The sequence below is a fragment of the Epargyreus clarus genome, unplaced genomic scaffold (genome assembly GCF_041222505.1).
Source record: "Epargyreus clarus isolate Ecla_fem2 unplaced genomic scaffold, WU_Ecla_fem_2.2 ptg000012l, whole genome shotgun sequence".
NCBI classification, from domain to species: Eukaryota; Metazoa; Arthropoda; class Insecta; order Lepidoptera; family Hesperiidae; genus Epargyreus; species Epargyreus clarus.
The window spans coordinates 5102628-5128397 of NW_027332220.1; the positions used below are offsets into that span (position 1 = coordinate 5102628).

The 25770-nt window shown below is 36.3% G+C and overlaps 2 protein-coding genes across 6 annotated transcripts; one reads left to right on the forward strand and one right to left on the reverse strand.

Annotated features, from left to right (window-relative positions):
- The first annotated feature begins 425 nt into the window (after window positions 1-425).
- On the forward strand, window positions 426-11650 carry LOC140746180 (uncharacterized). Of its 2 annotated transcripts, XR_012102753.1 has the most exons (7): window positions 426-872; window positions 2186-2327; window positions 3303-7713; window positions 8144-8244; window positions 9012-9080; window positions 9708-9841; window positions 10808-10892. XR_012102753.1 is itself a non-coding variant. In XM_073078218.1 (6 exons), the coding sequence occupies exons 1-6, from the start codon at window positions 579-581 to the stop codon at window positions 11521-11523; spliced, it is 5199 nt and encodes a 1732-aa protein (XP_072934319.1). In that variant the 5' UTR covers window positions 426-578; the 3' UTR covers window positions 11524-11650. The 2 variants fall into 2 exon arrangements, 1 of the variants encoding a protein (XP_072934319.1); XM_073078218.1 differs by lacking the exons at window positions 8144-8244; window positions 9012-9080 and adding an exon at window positions 11455-11650 and having other exon boundaries at window positions 10808-10956.
- Window positions 11651-11834: 184 nt separating this feature from the next.
- On the reverse strand, window positions 11835-23007 carry LOC140746181 (luciferin 4-monooxygenase-like). Of its 4 annotated transcripts, none has more exons than XM_073078219.1 (12): window positions 22922-23007; window positions 21748-21916; window positions 21073-21280; window positions 20461-20659; window positions 19672-19794; window positions 18450-18624; window positions 17976-18110; window positions 17202-17331; window positions 16135-16214; window positions 15492-15638; window positions 13255-13420; window positions 11835-12630 (listed from the first exon to the last, which is right to left on the reverse strand). In XM_073078219.1, the coding sequence occupies exons 2-12, from the start codon at window positions 21898-21900 to the stop codon at window positions 12503-12505; spliced, it is 1644 nt and encodes a 547-aa protein (XP_072934320.1). In that variant the 5' UTR covers window positions 21901-21916; window positions 22922-23007; the 3' UTR covers window positions 11835-12502. The 4 variants fall into 4 exon arrangements, with proteins under 4 accessions (XP_072934320.1, XP_072934321.1, XP_072934322.1 ...); XM_073078220.1 differs by having other exon boundaries at window positions 21748-21913; window positions 22922-22986; XM_073078221.1 differs by lacking the exon at window positions 22922-23007 and adding an exon at window positions 22076-22392.
- Between the last annotated feature and the right edge of the window lie 2763 nt (window positions 23008-25770).

Sequence of the window (25770 nt, forward strand, 5' to 3'; positions counted from 1 at the left end):
CGATAAAATTGTTGGGTCAACCTAAGCTTTATATACATCTGCATATATGTATGTACTTTTTACTGCGTAATAAAATGTTTTCGTGCAATAAAAAACAGTGTTTTACTTATTTTCCATCCAATACGACGAAGAAAGGAATGTTAAAATCACAGACTGCCACTCTGTTTTAGTATTAGATTACTAAATTAATAAATAATAAAATTAGCTTTTATCGCTTATAAATAATATAATCATCATATATTTATTGTCTCTGTAATCCGAGCCCCCGCCAAGGTAATGTGAACTGGCCAGTTCATAAACTACTTTTAATAATGTGTCGATGCATAGTTGGACTTAAAATATAAGAATCTACAGCTATAGAAATCCTGATAATAAAATAAAATGCGTCAATGGTGTCAAACTGTCAAACTAACTGTCAATTATTTGAATCTTAAATTTTGAATTTACAATACCAACTTGTTTTGTTTTGTTTATACGAAACGATTATATAGTAGATTCTTATTATTTTTGAAAAAAGAAGATAAATCGTGATGTATTTGGTGACTATGAAGTAAAAAATATTTAATCAAATTAAAGTAATGGAAAATGTTGAGGATTCGCGGATTGATAATATTTCGGTTGACGCGTCTCATTCGGCTGTTAACAATTTGATTTTGGATTATTATAAAAAAGTTGGACGCAAAAGAGATTTGGAGCAGTTCTTTTCGTTGTCAACGGCGCCAAGTGAGATCAGAGACCCCGCGGGGACCTTTTGGAGGAACATGAAGTCACAGAGCGATTCTTCAGATTCTGGTGAAAAGAAAAGTGAATCTTCTACTGAATTGTGTAGAATTTCTATCAAATGTTCCGTGCCAGAACCATCTAATTTACAGGTATAAAACTATTGAATAATTTTGCTTACCGCTGTCAACATTTACGTAATCGTTATAGTAAACAATAGTATTTTGACGACCCGTAACGCAGCCGTTACCATAACGGTCTTGAACAGAACTACATGATGGTGAATTGTAAATGTGGAAAGCTTTATTTATTGTGACTTTATGATTGTGCATTCTTTGTTACAATTTACTTAAGGATGAGGCAGTTATAAACTATAGTGTAATATATTCAGCACTTCCACTTTGAATTTTACTAAAACTATACTGTGTACCATGTGCAGATCTAAAAATATTATAATCATGCCTGCCAACTGGGCATAGTAGCTTTGAAACATCTACCCTCAATTGTCCATAAGTTTTGTCACAAATCCTCATTGATACAGCATTGTGAATTATGCTCCAAGCTTCTTCTATTGTTGATAGATGTCAGATTGTCCAGCAGTGGATCAGTAAAACATTTAATAAATCCTGCATATCATATATTGTGAAATGTCAATTTTTGGTAGGCAAAGTTTGAATACATTAAGGCTTAGCAAGCACTGTGGTTAAACATAAGTAGAATAGAAATAGCTGAACATGTTGCTGAAAAATGTATACAAACATGCACTGTGGTTGGCATTTGGCTTCATTTCAGTACCATCATGGACTTCTGGCGAACAGAAGGTTAGTTGTTAGTTTTATCGCCCACCCATCGAGACCGCAAAAAAAGATGCAGTTAAACGCAATGCGGGCGTTACAATACTATTGTAAAGTATTGTATTGTACTATTGTATAGTATTGTATAGCGTAATAGAACCCTTTGTGGTTCGACTCCGGCGGCACCACCGCTACACCAATTTCTGTTTAATAACAGCAGTGTTAGGCGCTGCTGTGTTCTGGTTTGAAGGATGTGTAAGAGAGACATACTTTTCCCAGGCGTTCCAGCTTAGTTCTCAGGGGTAGAGGCGCATCTGTGGCTGCCCTCCGGTAGGAATACCTAACCCTAACTGGGGTTGATCAGAGGTGTCCATGGGTGGCAGTAGCCACTTACTATCAAGTGGACTGCATGCTCATCTGCTACTCCTATATTATAAAAAAAGAAAACTATGTACTTGAAAAAGAAAACTTACTATGGGACACAAAAAAACGCGCTTGACAAATCATAGTCGAATTGTAACAATTTACGTTTTTAAAATCAGTCACTGAAAAAAGTCACTAGTGCGTGCACTTGTATAGAAAACAATGTTATATTTTTTGCGGTTTCAGACTTGCTAGGTATTAGTAAGGGGCATTGAATAGTAATCTAATTTTATTCTTTACTATTATAGGTTATTCCACGCAGACATTTCAGGGAACATGAGAAATCTGATTCAGAATCACCACCGATAATCACGGATGAAGGTGCTCCTGGAAATTCTAGAGACAGTGAAGAGGAGTCAGTAAAGTCTTATGATATTCAGTCACAAAAATGTAAGTACTTTTAAATAATTATTTTAAACAAACATAGCAGAGTTGTCCACATACCTTGTTTGATGTGCAAAGGGCTTTTTGGTTCAATTACTGGTCAGATATCTAAAATTGTTAATTTAGATTAGGTCTGGGTGTTCATGTATTTTTACATTGAAGGTGGTAGAATCCTTTGTGGTTCAACTCCGGCAGTACCACCGCCACATCTATTTCTGCCTCATAACAGCATTGTTAAGCACTGCTGTGTTCTGGTTTGAAGGGTGTGGTAAGGGAGACATACATTTCCGAGGCGTTCCAGCTTAATATCTAATCCTATCTGAGGTCGATTACAGATGTCCACGGGAGGCAGTAGCCATGATGTGGACTTGATGCTTGTCTGCTACTGCCATATTATAAAAAAAAATACAAACATGGCATTGGGGTGTAGTCCTATCTATGGTTGGCCACAGATGTTTTGTTATTGAACAATAAATAAGTAAAAGTTTAAACATTGTACAACAACGGTCTTTAGAACCATCATTGCATCACATTTCTACCTTATAACAGCAGTGATAAATTCTAGTGTTCTAGTTAAAAGGAAGTAGTAAGGGAGGAACACTTATACAAGATTTTCCAATGTACTTCTCATAAATAGTAGAAATACATATGTGGTTCTGTTTGTCTTTTAGTGTGTAGTTCAGAATAGCTAGTAAATATTTAAAGTCTATAGCAATAAATTATGTAAAAAATAAATTAAGAATGTTTATATGAAATTTTTTTTATAAAAAAATTATACCACTATAGTATGCGACTAATGCTATTAGACTTAGTTAAAACCACCACACAATGAAACCAATAATATTTGTAACTGAGAATGTGCTGAGGGTTTATTGAATTGAATATTGAGGATTTATTTATTGAATTGGTAATTAATTTCTCTTTTTTAGTTAATTAGAATATGCTTTTTATGTTATTAAAAATTGTTGTAAATATTTCTAGCCAATGACGCAACTCTAGACACTTCTATGAACAAGCCCCATTCACCGACAAGCAGCATTACATCACAAAGGAAATTAGAGTGGGATTCCTTAGCAGATGTGGGTTATGCTAATGAAAGTGACAGGAAGACTTCAGCTTCCAGTCTAAGTACATTAGAAAGGATGGCTTTGCAGCAACAGTATTCACATGATTCAAGGCAAAATCTAGAACTGGGACCCCCTACGTCGCATTCTACTCCACTCGAAGAAACTGAAACAAAGTCTAAAGGGAAAAAGGGGTTGATAAAGAAAACAACAAAGATTTATCAGAAGGATGTTGATCTTGTTGAATTAAATGTACCTCACAGTTCCCAAGCAAACCTCCCACAGTCTATAAGTGTTAATCTGAGCAAACATATATCTTTTAATGTTGAAAAGGATGGTGAAATAAATATTGATAACATAAAGAAGAATATATCCGTGTCACCAGAGAAAAGTTTTGAAACTGAAACACATGTACAAGAAAAACTTGACAAAGAAATTCAAACTACTCTGATACATAATAAAGATAAATCAACTGAATTGACAAACACACTGAATAATGTTTCATTGACTGCTCAGAAATTTCCTGTTTTAATAAGTCTTAATACATTAAAAAACAGGAATAGGAAGAAAAAGCTGAGAATCGCAAGGAAGAAGTTGAGAAACAAAAGCAAATTAAAAGTTGACAGGGAAAATATTTCACAAGAGAAGGGAACAGAACCGATTTCCGAGGCTGAGAGCTTTGAATATATGCCTGGCCACATATATAACCAAAACCATATGAAAATAAGCCAAAGCAAGGAGGCAAACGTTGGTAATAAATCTAGTTTGGAATCAAGTGCAGGTCTTACTACAGATTCCAGTAAAGGTTCGAAACATTCTTTTACCAAAGATTTAGAAAAAAGCATAGACTTACTAAAAGCAGTCTTACAACAGCATGAAGGTGATTCTACTCTTAAAAAGAAGCTTATTAAAGAAGTAGTGCAAAGACTTATCAAGTCAAATTATAGGGATGATGGCAGTTCCTCTGACTTTCTCTCAGGCCTTAGTTTTAACAGTAAAATAACAGGCCTTAAAGAAGGAAATCATACCACAACAAGCAGCTCCGATGCCAACAATACTGAAGAAAAACACAAATTAAATAAACCAAAAAAATCTATTTTACGAGCAGACAAATTTAATTCAAATGATGTAGCATCTACATCACAAAGTGCTCCAAATTTAAGAGCATTTTCATATTCTGAAAAATTAATTCCATCGAATTTAACTAAATCGGCTTTCAGTTCTAACACTGATTCTGATAAGTCTAGTAAAGAAAAGAATTCTTCAGACATAGGAATGACGAGAACATCTTCTGAAGAACTATATAGGAAGTATTTGGAAGCCTTGAGAAGAGAAGAAGCATACAAAAAACATCTAAAAAATAAAGATAATTTCTTAAAACAAAAACTGGTTAGTTCTGAAACAGCAATTTCCCAAATAGCTCAAGCTGATCTAAAAACAAGAAGTAAGCTTAAGAGTTTGCTAAAAGATTTGACAAGAAATAATTACAATGATGGATCTGGAGATGCAAGTAAATTAGAAGGCCATACTAACTCTAACATTTATACGGACCCTTATGTTTTTCCCAATAAACAGAGAAGTCATTCTGTATTCACACTCTCGTCCGGGAATTCTGATGGTCAAAATAAAAATGTAGGTATGAAAAGTAGAATTCAAAATGCTATTCAAACTTCAAAAGCAGGATGTAGCAAAACTGACCATCATTATTGCTGCTGTCCATTCCACACCGATCATGCTAAAGTTGGAGTTACTGATAGTTCTGTTCAAGTCAATTTTATGTGTGACAGTCCAGTAGAAAAGCGAAAAATCCAAAGCGACTTTCCTACATATACTCCATGTATACGGTGCGCAAAGGAATCACCTAGAAATGTAGCGGAAATTGTATCTAGTTCTGAAACAGGAGAACTAAAATATGTTTGTTTATGTACTGACGAGAATAAAATGTCAGGATGTGGACCCGAAAATTTTCTTCTATACAAATGTTCACGATTGGTTAATAAGAGTGTTCAACTGGGCAATTCTATAACTAAAAATTCAAATACCGACAGCAATAAATGTGGTAAAGATGATGTATGTAAATGTAAAGAAAAATCTTTAAATACTCAGGACGCTGAAACAAATATATTAAAAGAACAATTTACACCTGATGCTTTGGGAGTAAACAAGAAAAGTAGTAGTAGTAGTAATAGTTCAAATAATATACCTTTGACTCAGAACTCGAAGTCATCACAGACTAATGTAAATTTAAATTTAATGTTACAACGTAAATCTAGCGTGAAAAGTGTTAGCTCTCAGTCCTCTGATCAAGATCAAAAGTCTAAGCGAGATACGAGATATGGAAACAAGAGTCCTAAATCATTTATTCGTGAGGCTGTTAGAAGCGTTCAAACTGAAATCAGCATAAACCCAAAGCTTTCTGACCCTTCCATATCTGATATTAATATCATAGATGATAATGAGTGTGTCAAACTCATTAGTGAACAGTACAAAGAAATTTCATCAACTAATGCAGAAAATAATACTGATGAGCATACAAATGAGAAAGTATTCCAGTCGTCGAATGACAAAAGTATTAAAGATACATCTATACAAGCAGGTGAAATTGATATTAAAGAAAAACTGACTGTTGATAGTTCTTGCGTTGAACATTTAGACAAAGAAGTACAATCCAACACTGAACCGGTGGATAATGATCAAAATGTGAACTTTTCAGACCAATTTACAATCCCGATAAGGGGTACTAATATGACGCTTAAAGTTAACTTGGGAACAAAAAAACCTGATTATATCGAATCAAAGCAGCCTGCAATGAATTCTCAGGGCGTTGGGACCGAATCAATGAATGTGGTTGAAGAATTTACCTCTTTAAGAGAAGACTGCACTAAAAGCGTTCAGTGTAATGATGACAATATTTTACAACCAACGAATCAGTATGATATTGAAGATAATAAACGAAGCAAAATAAACGATAAACAAAAAACAGTGCCTCTAAATAAAAGTACGGTTAATACATGTTGTGGAATTATTCCGAAATATAATACTTATCCTAAAGAAGACCAGGTTAATACTCGCAAGCCTTTATTTCGTACTAACACAGATATAAGTAAATTTGAAAATCTTGATACACTTCACATTGATCTAATCAAGGATAAAACTATAAAACAGTGTCAATTTTCTAATTATAAAAATAAAAACGGTAATGATATTCCAAAAACTATATTTGAGCAACAACTAAAGTGTAAAAGTCAAATCCAAAGTCAACCTGACAGTTCCAGCGCTAGTTCTTCAACAAAATGTTGTAAAGGGGAAGTTACGAAAATGGAAGAATCGAAAAGCAGAACACAATCTCCTATTAGAGAAACTGATAATCTACCTGAAGTTGATGCAAATAAAGACCCTTTGTTAGATTTAATACAAGGCATAACAAAACGGTATTCGAAAAATGACGTAGAAGGAAGCAAAAGGAAGAAGTGTTTTAAGGAGATTATGACTCTTCTTAACTATCTATTAGATACTGACGATAGTACAGATGAGCAGAATAAAACATCGAGTAATAATGCCTGCAATTCTTCTTGTTTTAAAAAAGCCGATGTTCCAGAAAAGGACGGAGCTTGTATTGAAACATGTTCTACAAAGACGTTTGTCGATAAAGGAGTACAGTTAACTAAAAAACGATCTAAATCCAATAAATGTCCCACCGAATCATCTGAAATTCCAACTTCAACCGACTTTCCCACTACCTCAACCGATTCTGCCACATGTAAGGTGATAAATAAGATTAAAAAGGAATGCGAAAAATATCACCAAAAACGATGTAAATCACACAATGGCCTGAAAACTTGCGAGACTTCGAGTACTACGTCTGCAAATTGTGACAAGTGTAAGCAAGTCCACCATTGTTGCCTTCGACACAAATGTAGACCGCAAAAATCTAAAACTGACAAATCGAAAAAGAAGTGTATTGCCTACAACCTAATTTTACAAACATCGGATAGTGTTATGAGTGAGGATGTTGCTGAAGCTATTCCTCGTCCACTTAAAAGCATAATTGTCAAAGTTCCTTCAAAGAGAAAACAAAATGAAAATATACCTTTTAAAGAAATGTCGGCTAAATTAGAACGAAATATTCCGAACTGTTGCCCGCGGTCTCCCATACGAGGTCAAAGGTCTAGGAGTTTGCCCAATGAATCGGAAATATCAAGTACTGAAGAGTTTTTTAAGAAAGCACACACTTATACTGTCAGAGAGTATTTGGAAAGGAACAGACCAGACTTTGTTGAAAAGAGTGCTAAGCGTCAGGATTGCTTGAAAGTTATCAATGAGACAAGGTAAGAAATCTTTTTCTTTTTAGCAATATTTATATATTAAGTCTAATTTAGACAACTGGGGCAACGCATCTATGTTCTAAGATAATCTTATTTAAGGCTGATGGCAAATGTCTGTGGCGGTAGCGGCTATGTTTGAAAGGTATAATCAATACTGTTCTATCGGGGGCTATCACCATCACACCTACTACTTCCGGTAGAGAGGTGATTAAGCCGACTTACATATGAGGCAAGCATCATAGCCTCCAGATGTAACAACGCATCTGTGATCGACTTCAGGTTTAAACCCTGTTCTATATAGAATTGACTACAGATATCTCTTAGCGGCAGTGGCCCTCTACCACCACAGTAGACTGCATTAAGTTGTATTACTTCAATCACTTCCAAAAATATTAGTTAATTCCAACGAGCTCACCAATTTTTCTTACTTCAGACCGAAGTCGTGCGTCCCACCGTACGTCAAAATGTTTGTAGTGCACACACCGAAATGTGTGACCAATACTTGCTTGGATCCTTGCAATGTGTACTGTGGAGGTACTGTTAGTAGAAACTCATTATTTTTGTATCGAATAGTTTAATTACTGGAACTAAAGTTATTTGCGGCTATAGTTATTTTTATGAAGCAATTTTTTGGAGGATATTTTGTTTGTCAGGATAGATTTTTACTCATAGGCTCTTGCCGGGACATCTTTCCCTGAGCCTTTTTCATCTCAATATTATGTACAAATTGTGGTCACTACAAATATTTTTTTAAAATGAGTTGAAAATAAATCAAATAACCTATTATAAACAGTTAAAGGACAGCCTACACAGACTCTGTACTACTGCAATTTTCTCAATTGTAGACTATCAAAAACATTTGAAATCGCTATATAATAAGACATTTTAATTGGAAGGTGGTAGAACCATTTGTGGTTCGACTCCGGCGGCACCACCGCCACACCTATTTCTACCTAATAACATCAGTGTTAGACGCTGCTGTGTTCCGGTTTGAAGGGTGTGGTAAGGGAGACAGACTTTTCTGAGCATCGGCGCATCTGTGGCCGACCTAAGATAGGAATATCTAATCCTATCTGGGGTTGATTACAGATGTCCATGGGCGGCAGTAGCCACTTACCATCAGATGGACTGCATGCTCGTCTGCTACTCCTATAATTAAAAAAAAAATACCCATATATGGCTAAAATAAAAATCATAACATCTACATTTTTCTTTTAGATAGATTCATAAGAAATTAGTTAAACCGATGCTTAAAATCTTTTAAGCAGTTGATAAAAAACTTTATAAAAATATAATTCTAGGTATGCCCATGACTTGTAGCCACTGTGTTGATCCTTTTATGAACGCCCAGAGTGAAGTAACAAGGATTGGTGAGATCATTGGATTTTTGAATTGATGTGATTCATTATTTTTATGTGTATTAGTGTAAATGTAAAAAGTAAATGTATTAATGCTTATACTTTAACTGTTAATTATATTTTATATTATTGACTAGTGGATGTTTGGTTTAAATTAACGAAAAACGCCCGTAAAAATATGCGTAAAATAAATAAAAATTATACGCCGTACCTTGGTATTCTTAAATTCCAGTTGCGTTAAAAAGATTGCGTTCGATTTCCCTTGCAATATTCATCAGTAACTTATAACTCAATTTAAATAAATTTCCCTTACGGAATAGATGTTATAATGTTTTAATGTAGTAAAAAAATGGTAATGTTTCTAACTTTTATTACATAATACTATACAGTTGACGTATAATAGATAGTATATGACAAGGAGCACATCATTGATAGACGTTGTTTACTTTGTAGCTTTATTTCCTAGGACATTTCTGTACTGTACGTCAGATAATGTAGGCAAGATTTCCATTTTTGCTATTTGCCAATGCATACTAGGCCTTAGTTAGACCGTGTTTTGTGTTAGTATGTAGTTTTTACTATTACGTGTTAAACCTTCCCGTTTTGTCATATTAACACAGTCTTACCTTTTCTTTTTAGAGCAAGTGAAAGGGATGCCAAGCGCAAACTGTTGTCACTGCAGCTGGACAGACAACAGACATTGAGCGCGTTGACTGATAAGGAGCTTCACCAGTTTGCTAAGCAATTGTGCGAAGAACTTCGCCGTAAGAAAGGTAATAGGCATTATGACAAATTTTGATAACCCCTTCTATAACGTAGGTACATGTCTACCGATTCCCAAAATGGTATTATTTCGGTAATAAATTCAGTATTAATGAAAATAATAGCATTTGTTTATAGCCACTTTGAATTAAGCGCGAAAACGCTCGCGAGTGTCATGGCGTCCGTTGGTAACGTCACGTTAGAACATCCCATACAAAATTTCAAGCAATTCAGTGACATACCCAAAAATGACGTCATTCGCGCCCCGTTAGCGTTTCAGACAAGATGGCCGACTGCAGTATTTTATACTTTTATCAAATTGAAAATATAATAAATCTTAGTTCTTTTTAAAACTGAGTCATTTTTGAGAATCCTTTCAATATATTGTTCATTTATTCTTTGATTTTTTAATACTGTCATCATGCCAATTATAAAAAGTGGTAGAACCCTTGTACGTTGACTTTGAGAAGCCTACCGCCATACTTAATTCTTTCTAATAACAGCAGTGTAATTTTGTTTTTGTGTGAAGAGTAAAGGAGATATAATAATAAAGGAATTCCATCTTAGTTAACAAGGGTAGCAACGGATCTGTAAAAGACCTCGATTAAGACCAATCCTATTTGGGATTGGTTACAATTATGTCCATGGGCGGCAGTTGCCACTTACCATCAGGTAGATTTCATGCTCGTTTTCAACAAACTTAATGTCCTGGAGATATGTTAATAGAATTTTTTACTGGTTTTTCTGAACGGCTAATATTATTATCCGACCTCTGGGCACAGGCCTCTCAAACTGAGAGGGTTTTAAGGTCTAGGCTACAGCTCTGTCTAAGAGCTTATCGGTAGACTAAACACACAGCTTTGAGAATTTTTCTAAGAACTGTATGTCGTAGAGGTTTCCTCACAACTACGGATTGTTTTGCACACTTATCAAAATATATTCTAAAAAAACTAATTATTTACCACTTTTCGTTACAGTTTCACCAAAATTTATCAGTGAACGTGAAATGAAGAGACATTCTGAGAAAATATACAAGTCGCTGCCAGAAGTTATTCGGAAGAAGGAGGAGTTGAAGAAAGAAAACATTAAAAAGACTAATTTATTAATGGCTAACATTTTCAAAAAGGTACTGCCATAGGTTGATTTTTACAAACTTTTATAAAATTTGCCTTTTTGGTGTATATGTATGTGATCTTGCAACTAAATTTAAAATTAATTAACTCCAACCAATTAGTCTAAAATTTTGCATGTACATATATTTGGTGTGACATGACAATGAATTCAAGGTGGCAGAACTATTATTGGTTTCACTCTGGAGGCACCAGCTTCACTCCTATTTCTGACTAATAACATCAGTGTTAAGCGCTGTTGTGTTTCGCTTTGAAGGGTGTGGTAAGGGAGACATACTTCTCGGAGGCGTTGCAACTTAGTCTTCAGGATGTGCAAGATAAGTCCTATCTTATCCGGGATTGATAACAGATGTCCATTGGCGACATCCATCCATGGTCCATTTAGTATCAGATGATGCAGTCTACCGTGTGCCACTTCTATGTTTCTAAAAACCTGCAAGCTTTTTTTACTTTTCCATTTTCGTCTTAAAAATTCTTATTTTTTTTTGTTACAGAATCTCCAAAAGAAAACTCTTCGTGGTTCCGTGAGTTTGTCAAATTACAGTCCCGTTATAAAAATTTGACTTAAAACCTACATTTTAATGACTATTTGACTGTTAAAACATTGTGTTCGTCGATTTATTGTTATGTACTTTGTAATTGACTGTATTTATTGATGATTTTTAAATAAATGTGTATATTTTTGTATAATATTATATTTTATTCGTTGATTTATTATATATTATTGTAACATTAAAATTGTCTCTTTCACAAGTTAAAGCTAGGAGTTTGGAGTCCAAATAAGAGGCTAGGCATGTACATAATTATATTTGTGCTTATTACGTACTTGTTCAAAGTTACAAGAACGAACGTGCGTAAAGATTGAGTCCCTAATCTTTGTGGACAGTGAAGTTCCCGCTACGATCCTACGTACATTGCACATAACAATAGGTACATAAACAATTCTCAAAAGGACAACTTCCCAACAAGATATTTTTTGAAAAATGTAAAGAAGTATTACAACCATTGAAAACTAATTAGGTGATTAGTGTTATAGTAAATATTTTTATAGTTATAGTTAGTTGATAGTAAATTTTTTTATAAAATAAATTAAATAAACCTATTACACAATAAATAACTAGTGCTTAATACTGTTAGGCTATGAAATGATAGTGATACCTAATCGTCCACCATATTATGATTTAAGACTAATATGAATATATTCTCGTTCATAATTATGTTTATTTTGTGCGAATATTTCAAATCCAAGAAACTTGAATCTTTTTATAGGTGCCTAAACACCTCAGTTGAAGCCTTTGGCCCAAGGTTAGAGGCTTCATATAAGTGATGCAACGGATATCCGACCTATCCGGCGACCTAAACACTATCCGGCTGGATATCGAATAGTAGCACCTATTGCTCACCATGGACTCGAACGAGTTTATTGATTAATGATTCACGATCATAAATTGTATTCGTATTATGAGTATCCGTTACGCTTAAAATGTGCTATCTACGTTGGTGTTTGGAAACTAAGACATCAGCCAGGCTATCAATGGTTCCTCATAGCCTCTCCATATTGACCACCATTTCTTTCAGCTTCCGTCGATGGATCTTAGTAGACGCAGTCAGCGGTATTTCATTTACAAATATGACTCCACCGCGCAGCTGTTTTGAGTTTGATAGAGATTCTGAAAATAGAATAAGTAATGTAGCTTACTTACGGTTTTTGAAGCTATAAATATTATGTGGGATTTTTCCACACTAAACCCCTCCAGTGGCCGTCCTTAGTGCTTGGTGGAGAACTTCGGGATCTCCGATGGAACACAACCGGAGTCCTCCGAGCGCGATGCCCCTATCGGGTGCCTACTCTCGCACACCTGGTGTATACGACGGTATGCGACCACTCATACCGCCATCCTTCCCGGGGTTGCTTGCCAGACGGTTCGAGCTCCCACTCTTGCCGCTGACAACCCCGAAAGCCCCTTTAAGTCGCCTCTTACGACAGGCAGGGGATACCGTAGCCCTATTCTAGTCCCGGAACTATAGGAACAATAACATAACTAACTATAGGGGAAACTAACATCACAAGAAACCCAAGATTCCTGCGTGTTCTTTATAATAAAAAAAAAAACAAATTTGTATACGTTTGAAATCTACTAATCCTCATTTTAATCCTTCACTTTTTGAGAGAAATCCCTTGTCCAAATTTAATGACAGAAATGAGTTGATGAAGGTTCAGAACCAGAAGTCTGTGCCTAGGTTTCGAATCAGGGAATATTCAAGGCCGAATAGTTGCTAACAAATTATAATACCTTTCACTAAATCCTTGATCTCCTCAGCGGTGACTTGGGATCCGTCGCGCAGTACCACGCAGGCGACAGGCAGGTCGCCGCACTCGGGGTCCGGTATACCGGTCACTGCCACGTCAAATATCCCTGGGTGCTGGCGGATCACGTTCTCTAACTCTACAGGGGATATCTGGAAAATCCTTACTCCTTACTAATAATATTATAAATCCGAAAATAACTCTGTCTGTCTGTCTGTCTGATTGTCTTTTCTTCACGCCTAAACCACTGAACCGATTTTAATGAGATTTTGTACAAAGATAGTCTGAGACCCGAGAAAGGACATAGGATAGTTTTTATCCCGGCAATCCCATGGGAAGTAGGGATGGCGATCTAAGATCGATTAATCGGAGAATCGATCTTTTGGACCAAAAAAATCGATTATTTTAATATCTTAATCGATTATATGTCATATTATTTTCTTTTAAACGCGGGCGAAGCCGTGGGCAAAACTAGTAGTATAATATTTTTAAGTAAAGGTGGTAGATCTATTAGATTGACTTCACAGGCATACCGCTATGCCTATTTCAACCAAATGAGCTTCCTCCTGAGCTCTTCCCGGAGCCCTATATCATGGGAATCTTCAAAAAGGTGCAAAACGAGCTCTCATCGAACCCTGACGATGCATTGCCTCCTTTGGTGTTGTAAATGTCCATAGGCGGCGTTGACTACTTTCCAGGAGGTAGTACGTCTGCTTAATACGCCCTTCAAAGTAGAACACAGAAAGCCGTTGTTTAAATCTTTGTATTACAATGATACTTCGTATCCAGCTTTTTATAGTAATTTTCACAGAATATTTTCTTGTCCGAATTCAAATTGACAATCCATTAGCAGTCCAGTGTCGCCATCTGCTCCAAGATTCATTTAAATGCTATCAGCGCCATCTATCAGCGAAGTGCTGACATCGTAGTATAACGACTTATTATAAAGCTTTTTCTTATTGTTCAGCTTAACGATTAAGAGAGGTACATAGGTACATACAAGCGTTCTAACTTAGTCCTCAGGGGTAGCAACCAGGGTTGTTGCTGATGCAGGTTTTTACTAGATCAGCGGATGCTGATGCTGATGCTGATTTTTTCAGATTAATATCAGCTGATGCTGATGCTGATATTTAAAAATACTAAATATAAATATATTTTATACTGAGGTATTTGTACGTCCCTTACGAGAATAGTATTTTTTAACCAACTTCACATAATGAGGCGGTTGCTCAATTCTACCGTATATATGTCTTTTTTATGTTTGTTCGCGAATAACTTCGTCGTTTATGAACCGAACTGGATGATTTTTATTTTGTTGGAAAAAAAGATATTTCCAAAGTAGTTCCATTATAAGAAAATAAGGGTCTGATGATGGCAGACCAGAGAAATCGAGGGGAAATTTTCAAAAATCGTAAGGGCGACTAGTGCATTTGTAAGATTTTTAGTATGTCATCACTAAAAAAGGTGAAAAAAAAATAATTAAAAAATACAATCGACTTCCATGTCACTACAAAACGAAAATCAACTGAAACAAATTTTGGCTCAGCACATATCTCCGAAGCCGGCGCTCATATTGAACTCGCTGTTTACGCCGTTATCCAACGAAATATATTTAGCACCGACTTCAGAACCAAACCAACATCCACTTCAGCTACCCTCCACTCTGCAGTGACACAGAAGTCGGCATTTATTTGTTATTTTTTTTACAAAAACTACACTGTGTCGTATCTATGTTCAATAACGAAATATTTGGTCATATTACACTTTTCACTGGATGTGGCATTATGAATTGAATACATAATTCTGTTATTGATTGATTGAACTATGATCGAAAGTTATTGATGTCTGACCAAATTACGTTGTCAATACAATCGAATGATTGTTTGATGACAACTTGTATTTATAAACTTCTGTGATTGGCCAAAACTCCACGTGATTTAAGCTCGGTCTCGCCTTTAACGAACACGTTACAATTTCAATATCAGCATTAAATATCAGCATCTTTTGTTGCGGATGCGGATGCTGATATGTAAAAGAAAGCTGATAATCAGCGGATGCTGATGCTGATGCTGATATTCGCAACAACCCTAGTAGCAACGCATCTGTGGCCGACCTTAGGTATGACTCCAATCCTATCTGAGATTGCTTACATATTTCTAATTCACTTATCATCAGATGGTCTGCATGCTTGTTTTCTACACATATATTATAAAAAAAACTTACCTGATAACTTTTATATTTCAGTAATAATTTGATTCTTTCCATAAAAAAAAAGTTCCAGTTTTCATCTCTATAAAATAGGTCACCAGTTTTAAACCATCGATCTACGGCGAAAGTATCTTCTGTTGCTTGCGGGTTGTTATAATATTCCTGGAAATAATCCAATAGTTAATTTGACGATAAAAATAGTTTTTGTTTTACTAGAATATAAAAGATGGACATTTGCAACATCAGGGGATGCATCGCCGTCTTTCGAGAAGACCGTATTGGTTTATTGCACCATACAATTTTAATTCTAATTACGCAAATTAAGACCTTGCAGGTTATAATAGCAAACGTGCATCCTGAAGTAAATAACAGATGCATGGACGCACCTATGTCCTATACAAGGATACCACCTATGTGCTATATACCGAAATTGGGCGAGAATACAAAAAGTCGTTCAACAGGAAAACCTTTCCCATTTATTTCTGACTCTCAGCGTAGGATGATAAAAAAATCAACTTGTTTTTGCTGACATCAACCACACCTCTCCTCTTAGATCCCTCCTAAGCTATAGCCATGCTTCATGTTATTGCTATCATAATACGGAAGGCAGAATCTTCGAAAATTAGCAAAATTAATACAGTGCCATCTTTTATTTTACCTTGAAAATTCCAGGCCCTTTCATCCAGAGCTCCCCTGGAACATTAGGCTCGTTTATATCTTCTTGGGTGTCCACGTTTACTAACTAAAACAAAAAAATATTGTAAGTAAATATGCCTCGGGCTCCCGGTCCTAATGGGGCCCCCAAACAGTTGCTATTAGCTAAAAAAAGGTTGTCAAAACCAGGCGAAGTATAAGTCTATGACACATTTAGACTGGGGGCCTCCATTCAACTTTCCGGCCCGGGCCTCCGACGAGTCCACCACTGAGTAAATATTCTAGGTAATAAGTAGTATAGTCCGCGTAAAACTGCTAGTCCGCTCTGAATATAGAAATGAATCGCGTCGACATAGCAAATTGTATGACTATACCTGCTCGCAACAACTTCAAAGCGGACTAGCAGTTTGGCGCGGGCGACGGGTGGCGACTATAATAATAATATTATAAGTACCTACTATGTATCCGAGTGAAGGACAATTCACCTCATGAGCAATAAATAGATACAATTAATAAATCACGAGAAATCAATATTGAACATTGATAAATTACAATATGCCTCCAATGAATGTAAATAAACAATTTAAAGTGATATGAACTTATGTAGTGGTTATGATACAATATATCTTAATTTAATTTCATTTATTATATCAGTCCTTTCAACTGCAGGAGCACGTTGAGTCCTATAATATAAGTATTACTAGCTTACCCGGCAAACGTGTTGCCATATAAATAAAAGATGTTAAGGCTGAACAACCCTTATCACTTAGGGGTATGAAAAATAGATAGTCGCCGATTCTCATACCTACTGAATATGCATATAAAATTAGGTGAAAATCGGTAAAACCGTTTCGGAGGAGTACGGTAACTAACATTGTGACACGACGATTTTATATATAAGATATTATAAAGCCAGTAGAGAATTTCTGTAAATTGTCAAATGATGGCGCCACTAGCTATGCGGCTGGCTAGCTGGCGCACTATGTTTTGCTTGCATCACCCTTGGTTGGTGACTCAATCCGTGTGACCTTCCGTAAGAACCTATATGGAAAAAGAGGATAATGTTGCTACTTACACGGTATTGGAAGCAGCCCATGGGTTTCCCACAAGATCCTGGAGGGGCATAGTCCCCATGGAACGCGATGCTTGTCAATTCGCTCATCCCGAATGTATCTAATACTTCAGTTTCTGGTGATATTCTCTGAAATTATATTACAACTTTAATTTTAAATATATTTTTTTTTTTTTTTTTTTATATTTAACCTGACGATAAGGCAGACGGGCTACCTGATGGAAAGCAGTCACCGTCGCCTATGGACATTTGCAACACCAGAGGAGTCGCCAATGCATCGCCGGCTTTGAAGGAGAGCTCTTTTTACACCCCTCTTGAAGAGCCCCATGTCATAGTCCTGAGGGAATACCTCAGGAGGAAGTTCATTCCACATTTTGCACGTACGCGGTAAAAATGACCGTGCAAACCGAACCGTGGAGGACCGCCACGGGTCAAGCTGATGTGGATGGAACCTCATCCTTCGGCGGGTGGTGCGATGAAGGAAGGGTGATGTAGGCACCAGATCGAACAGTTCCTTAGAACACACACCATTGTAAAGCCGGTAGAACACACAGAGGGAACAGAGGGAATATATACGTTTAAGTAGCCACTTTCACGGCTAGAAATAAAATAGAGTACTTTTGTTTTCTTTTTCTGGACCACGTATATTTTTGCTTGAAATTCGCAAAACATCGATTCTACATTTTCCTATTCCTATAAAGAATAATGAAGTGATATATATGAAGTGAAGTATATATATTTATATTGAAATGGAATACGAGCATGCAAGCTACCTTGATTTCCTCAACAAGTTCTTTCGGCACGGCGCTGCCTGCCAGCATCAGAAGTTCGAAGCAGGTAAAATCGCACTGGTCGGAACCAGCAATCAGGGTTGTCATTGAAGTCGGACTAAATATTGCATAGGTGGGCTGAAATGAATTAATATAATTAATTTTGTTTATAATCAATTGCGAATTCATAATATATTGACACTAATTACTAATAGGGATTACCTACATACTGTAATTTATTGTAGTTACTCGTAGATATGTACACTAAAGTTTATGACGACTAGTGGTTCGGCCCACGTCCACCAGTGTGATCGTCATAAGTTGACGACCACTTTTGGAATGAAAAGTATAAAGCAGTTTATAAAAACAACTTTGTGTTTGCAAGCTTTCTATTTTTAATATATTTTTTATCTATAAATATTCCGTTAAATTCGCGCTATATTATGGTACAAAGTAAAATGCATTTTAGATCATTACCCGATAAGTATTTATCAGATGATACGCGTGTTCCGGAGTGAAGTTGTCTGAAGTCTGAACCCTGGTGTATCTGAGGATGGGTGACAGTGAGAAGTTGATGATCGCAGTCAGCCATTGTAGGGGCGAGCCGATCAAGGCTACTCGAGTCGGTGTCGGGAAATCAGTGAATCTCGCCCTGGGAGACATGAATACTTTATTAAAACAAAATGCCAAAAAAAATTCCTTCCCTTAGTTTCTACGGTGAGAACGGAACCCTTATTAAGCCTCCGCTGTCTGTTTGTCCGTCACAGGGTTCGAATATTAATGAGGGTTGCCATAGAAGAAACTGCTATTGTTCGTCGTTTTTCGTCAAATTTTCACAATACATTTATTTATATGGCTGCTACTTATGATACTTATGATAAAAATATTAAAAGTACAAAAATGGTACAAATTTCGTAAGTGGGTTTCGTACTTCTGTGTACGAGTTCTGTATACCCAAAAAAGTAGCTAAATGCTCTTTCCAAAATCAGTCCGACACAGACAAGCAAATATATTTCAAAAACATATTTTATGTATCATGCAACTAGGTACATAAGTAGTAAGTACCTACCGCGCATAAAATGGCAGTTATTTTAAAACTGATGGACAGCTTCATGTTATTTATGACTGAGTTGCCTTTGTATCTCTTTTTGCTGTTTATTGATAAGACCGTCCGTGCTTGTAACTGACCTATAGTATGAATTATTGTTGAGTTCATCTGTAGGTTTGCGATGAAGTATTATATCTTTTTATGAGAGTTTAACGTTAATTTTATATGGAAGTGGAAAATGAGGTAGCAGTCCATTTAATCGGTGCAGTGACGCCGATAGACATCTGAAGGTAGTAGAATCCTTTGTGGTTCGACTCCGGCGGCACCGCTATATCTAATCCTATAGGGTTGATTACAGATGTCCCTAGGCGTCAGCAGCCACTTACCATCAGGTGGACTGCATGCTCGTCGGCTACTTCTATATTATATAAAAAAAATCTGCACCATCTTCAGATATGTAGAACAAGGGCTCTGCCTGAAGGCGATCACAGGTCGCCACTCCTGAGGACTAAAATGTTCGTCTCATATATAATTCAGCTGGTAATCCTCCACCCTTTCGACGAAACGCAAAACTGCTAGAAATAGGTGGGACGGGAGTACCTCGCGATACTGGCTCTACTGCTTTGTGTATTATTCTTAGAAATTTCTTACATAGTATACGGCAAAGTAATAGCCATGTTCTTGTGGGTGACCGCAGCACACTTAGGAAGGCCTGTGGTCCCGCTTGTTGATAAAAGAAACGCTATCGTATCTTCGGGATCGAAATCCGACGGCCTGGATAAGAAACAAACATAAGATAATAATCAGAAATCTTGGGGCAATGTAAGCCATGATAATGTGCGCACTAAAACATAGACAATAATTAATTAATTTCACAATACTATAATTAATAAATTTCACAATTAATTAATTGAATAAAAAATATCACGAAGGTAACTTAATATTTTTTGAGTTTAAAAAAACCGACTGTGTATGTACCACCTTCTTAAGTGAGAACACATGTAAGTAGTTTCTTTAGGGTAATTATTAAAAAATAATTGCAAAAATAATAACCATATTTAAGTGGGACCAACTTCCAGCTCGTCTCTACACAATAAAAAAAAGAATTATTAAAATCGGTCCACTAACGGCGGAGTAATTCGTGTACATACACATAAAAAAAAGATTGATAACCACCTCCTTTTTGAAGTCGGTTAAAAAAAACATTGGTAGTTAAATATCTTCTTAACTTATTATTATAAGTATTAAGTATTATTATGCTAAAATCTCAAGCTTAAACAACCGTTTCCGTAACAAAAAACGTTTCTTCATTTATTTTACAAAGTTTATCAATCTCTACTCTGCCAGTGGCAATCGCAATTCCTTTTAAATATTTCATAATATCCAGCAGAGGAACAGTAAACGGATGATTATGATGATGATGAATTATAAATTGCATACCTGAATTCGTCCATAACTGCATCATCCCCGTAACTTTCCAGAAACTCCGAGAAATTGCAGAGATAGTCTCCCTTATCGAAAGTCACTATCAACGAGTTGAGATCTAGGTCATTTAAGGCTATTTGCACATCAGACGCTTTTTCACTTTGACAGAATATAACCTTCGGTTTGACGATGTTGAAAGTTCCTTGCAATTCCTCTGAAATAATATCATAACATGTTTCTGAATTGTTAACACAAAAAGTTTATATATTTTTTAGATATTTACCTTAACCGGTGTGGGTTACGACTATTTTTCCAAGATGCATGTGCGATGAAAAAAAATTGATAAACCGCTATTAAATATCGTGAGTATCGGGACTGTAACACCATGACTAAGTTTTATTACAAGAACAATTCAATGATGATGATGTTATGACTATGGGATGTTTTGGGTAGAACCTATCCAACGGATTCAAATTGTCCCTGATCAGTCTGCATTCTGATCTCGGCGTAATAAAAATAATAATGCGAAGACCCTCGAAAATTGATGTATAAAAGGAGAAAAATATAGCTTTTTGTGTTCCCTTTCTAGATTATATTAGGAGATAGATCTATAAAATAGATACGTACTAACACCCAGAGTCCTGTCCACGGCGGCGATGGCAACACCCAAGTAAAGAGCAGCGTAGAACGGAGCAGCTATGTCTACATGGCTCGGAGCCATGAGCACTATGGTATCACCACACTGAAGACCGTACTTCTGCATGCTTACTGCGCAACGCACTGACTTTTGCAGAGCAACTTCATTTGTTTCTGAAATTCCAGTGGCACCGTCAATCTGTAAAGGGTAGGTAAATATATTCTGGCGATCTTGCATAGATATGTACCTACGAGTACATACAATACCTTAACAAAGTCTTGGAATTTTCATAAAAGGATAGGTATATCCCCTTTTCGGCCTTCCGTTCCTTTGGTCGATTTCGATCATTCATTTTTTCCTTTATTTGTTTTTTTATTTATTTCCTCTATATTGAATTGTATAATAAAGTGTGTGTGTTTGTTCTATTTTCACACAAGAGATATTTCTTTCAATTTAAAGTTCGTTCTAGCAGCACATAAATAGTTGCTACCAAAGCCAATTATTTAACAAATACGCTTTGTACATGAGTACCGGCACTATATTTTCTTTTTCTTTGAAAACATTGATTTTCTTGAAGTGTTTGCTTGAAACTTGAAAATACCACCTCAGTCCACATTTATACATACCTACAACTATAGAACGAGCCTGGAAAAATCAAGAGTTACCTGCATAACAGCATCTGGTGCATCCTTGAAGCTCTGGAAGATGATCTTGCCGAGGTGGAACCTGTCGCTCGGTATACCAGATTCGGCGATGATGCGGGAAGTCAGCTCGCCTACAAACCAGTGTACTGCGTCGTTTGAACGCCGGAATGGCATCTTGCTGAAATCACTTCTAAAAAAATAGTTTCAACCGTTAATATTGTTTTTATCTATATTTAGAGCAGTAGTATTTGAACGTGTGTAAGTACAGTCAACGTGAAGTGACATATGAATTGTTCTATACTGTATATAGATATCTATACTGTACTCGTATAACGAATTTTATAGGTACCTCGAACAGAAGTCCTGATTACCTACGTCACAGTATAAGGATCTATTTTGTACTGTGCCTACGTCCTACGCTAAACTGCTGCTGCTGTATGAGTGTAGAAAAATTCTTAAGGATCTCAAAGGCACGTGCACTGGTGCACACACTCTCAAAGGTCAAGAAGGCACGTGCACTGTGCACGTAAATTGACTGCACGTATCGGTGACGACATTAGGAAAATATTATTACCAGTATTATGATGAGCGCAAATTAGTATGTCATACACGTTTAAGAAAATATTGAGAAAATCTTAGCTGAAGTTTTCCATTAAATTTTAAAGCGAGAAAAAAATAAGCAAGTGAAGCGTTAATAAGCAAGTGAAAAAGTGAACATCATTTAATGATGTAGGCATCTACTTAGAAATGATTGTTCAAAATATGCTACACATGGAACAGAAAAAATCATGTCACTACAAAGTAAAAAATAATTGAAATAAATGTTTGTTTAGTATATAGTTCATAAGTCGGCGCACAATATATTTCGTTGGTAACGGCGTAAACAGCGTGTCCAATATTTTTGTCTGTCTTCCTGTTTGTTCAAGCCACACTGCTAAACTTCGAAACGGTTAGATCGATTTAGACGGGTCTTTCATTGGCATTTAGGAAAAATATTAGGGTTTCGCAAAAACAATGAAAACCCTTCAAACCTTGAGTTATTACTATTTTAAATGCGAGTTACACCACAAGGCATATTTCGTTATTTTATAATCTACACGTACGAAGTCGCGAGCAACAGCTAGTATAGCACTGCACTGCAGCGAATAACTTCAATTAATACTAACAAGTACTAACAAAGAATGAACGTAAATACCTATATATGGACTCAAATGTGCATTAGATGTTATTTAATGAACCGACAGTGTGTTCTGGTATCAAATCGACCGGCACACGTATTAAGTAGACGTAGTAAGGGGACATAGTTTGAATCTGCTAAGGGAGCTTACACACTGGTTGACATTAACAAAACAAGTGGAAAACAGGTTGTTGCTCTTCGAAATAGTTTTAGCCATTGATCTAAAGTAAATATATGTTACTAGCGGGCAAAACTTGAAACATATAGAATACACCAATTGGTGTAGTCGACTCCAGTCGCTCTCGTACGATGTAGTAATTGAGACGTCACGTGCGTAGTAATTGATACGTCATGTCACTTTATACGTTAAACGTCGTTATTTTTAGCCGGATTCTAGTCTATCCTTTGATTTTACAAACTCCGAGATCACAGTCGGAAGACATCTAGAGTCCTCCAAGCGTGATGCCCAGATAGGGACTTTGCCCTGTGGAAGCAGTTTTCGCTCCTCCCACCATCTGGTGTTTACGACGGTATGCGACCACACATACCGTTTCACTACTTCCCGGGGTTGCTTGCTGGACGGTTCGAGCTCCCACTCTTGCCGCACGCAACCCCGGAAGCCTCCTTTTAGTCACCTCTTACGACAGGCAGGGGATACCATAGACCTTTTCAAGTCCCGGGACTACAGGGACAAGGGGGTGATCTCTAACCTAGCCAGCCTAGTCTAGCAGTGTGAGCAGGCAACAGACGTGATAGTGATAATTGCAAACACAAGTGTATATAGCCTTTAACGTAGTGAGTATTATAGTAATTTAGCATGATTGCAGGCGTGCATTGATATTCCGGCACATAATAGTATACTATCATTAATAACTTCAATTGTGTCAATAAGAATCATATGACATGACTTCGCTATCATCATCATAATGAAATAATAAGGATTTCAAGGTCGATCTCAGTTTAGCAAATATAAAATAAAAACGGTAACTGTTTTTGAGCGGTTACAGCCTAATACTTGAAACACGGTCTCCAAGGTTCCAATCCCAGGCCTCAGATTTTTTGTACTTGGTGAGAGAGTTATTTAAAATTCTTAAGAAAACTTCTTTAGCGGCGTTGTGCAGTTTTTGTGATGGGTAAAAAATGTTACACTCGCGTCAGGACACGTGGTCTGATCGAAAATTCGTAAGATGGCAAAGCAAACTGCAAAAGTCAAGGTGTCATCCGGTCTGAGCATAAAAAATAGGTCAATGGGTGTCAGTTTCATTTTTTATTTATAATATTTTATTAGTCAGGTAAGGTTTAGAAAGTTTTCATATACGTTTATTTACTTAAACGTTTATATAATTTACTCTCTGTATCTGTTTTAATTTTAAGTGTATCTACTAATTTCCATTGGACAGTGTAAATGCTTCGTCAGCATAATATCGAATTGGCAACGCCATGAATCGGTCACATATTTATTATTTAACCTAAGTATGGGGTTCTTCAATGTCACAGCCTTATAGTTTCAGGGCTACTTCAGCTTTAATACTAGGGTATCATTTATTCAATGAACTACTATTTTACTAAGGGCTCCTACACACTAGTGTTTTATAGCGTGGGTGTTCGATTGACGGAATCGCTACATCGTTTAGGAGCAGAAATTGCCTTGTATTATTTACAACATTTTATAAATTATATGTTATGGCCATAAAAAATTAAAACGCAATTATTTTGAATTATTTATAAAAATAATAGCACAAACTATTCACTTAAGATTGCAATTCCATGATTGATTTCATAGTCTTTTCTTCATATTTTTAATTTGTTTAAAGCTAACAGACCTGAAATCATTTTGTTAATGATAACACCCAACCGATGACTGCGTCTGCGTCTATCGAATGCCTACGCTGCAAAAACGCTAGTATGTAGGAAACCTAAGTGAATTTTACAGTAGGAGGAAATCGGTAATAGTTAGTTTAAGGCTACTTATAAGCTTTTGTTTGTTTTATAATTAACAAGAATTTGAATTTAATTTCATAGTAAATGGTTCCATAATTATGTCTGGTAGTAATATGCATTCATCGAAACTATTATATGCACAGTAGGTAAGTACAGCAATGTTTAAGTATTTCAATAATTTATGGTCATTTCGGAAGGTTATGAATAACAAGTGGCAAAAGAAACTTCTTGTCCATTACACAAAAATGGTAATGTATGTACCAATTGGTGTCGTTAACACCAGGAATGCGGAAAGAGCGTAAACTGCTCCCTCCGGGAAAGAGCCCGATAGGAGCATCGCGCTCGGCATCGCGATCGGAGATCCCGTAGACACCAAGGAGTTCACCAAGCGCTAAGGACGGCCTCCGGGGGGGGGTTTTAGTGCGGTAAAAATCCCACATAACCCAGCGTCGCTCCCACGGAGTCGGGTACCTTTTAAAGGTTTCCCCTCGTAAATAAAAAATACATAAAAAGGTAGCAGTTAGTAATACGCTTTTCACAGAGCTTGTTTGACGTGTTATTATTTTTTTTCGGCTCGTATCTTATTCTTAAATTTAATAATTATCTATAATCACAAGTAAATTGTGGAAAAATAAACATTACTACTATACTAACATTGTTAAACTTTTTGTTATGTATCATTAAGTGTGTATTTCTTTAGAATGTCTATTTTATGGTAATCAGCCAACCTGATGGAAAGTAGTCATCGTTGCCTATGGACATTTGTAACACCAGCGGCGTCGCCAATGCGTGCCGGCTTTGGAGGAGAACTCTTTTTACACCTTTTGAAGAGAGAAGTTCATTTCACATCTTGTACGTCCTTGCATCCGAATCATGGAGGACCGCCACTAGTCCAGTTATTATGGATGGAACTTCATCCTTCGGCG

Coding starts and splice junctions, on each gene's coding strand:
- LOC140746181 (XM_073078219.1), bottom strand. CDS start 21,900: ATGCCATTCCGGCGTTCAAACGACGCAGTACACTGGTTTGTAGGCGAG. Junction 20,660..21,072: donor GGACAGGACTCTGGGTGTTA/GTACGTATCTAT, acceptor ATATTATTTCAG/AGGAATTGCAAGGAACTTTC. Junction 18,111..18,449: donor ATCTGATAAATACTTATCGG/GTAATGATCTAA, acceptor AATTCATTTCAG/CCCACCTATGCAATATTTAG.
- LOC140746180 (XM_073078218.1), top strand. CDS start 579: ATGGAAAATGTTGAGGATTCGCGGATTGATAATATTTCGGTTGACGCG. Junction 873..2,185: donor CAGAACCATCTAATTTACAG/GTATAAAACTAT, acceptor TTACTATTATAG/GTTATTCCACGCAGACATTT. Junction 10,957..11,454: donor TGGCTAACATTTTCAAAAAG/GTACTGCCATAG, acceptor TTTTTGTTACAG/AATCTCCAAAAGAAAACTCT.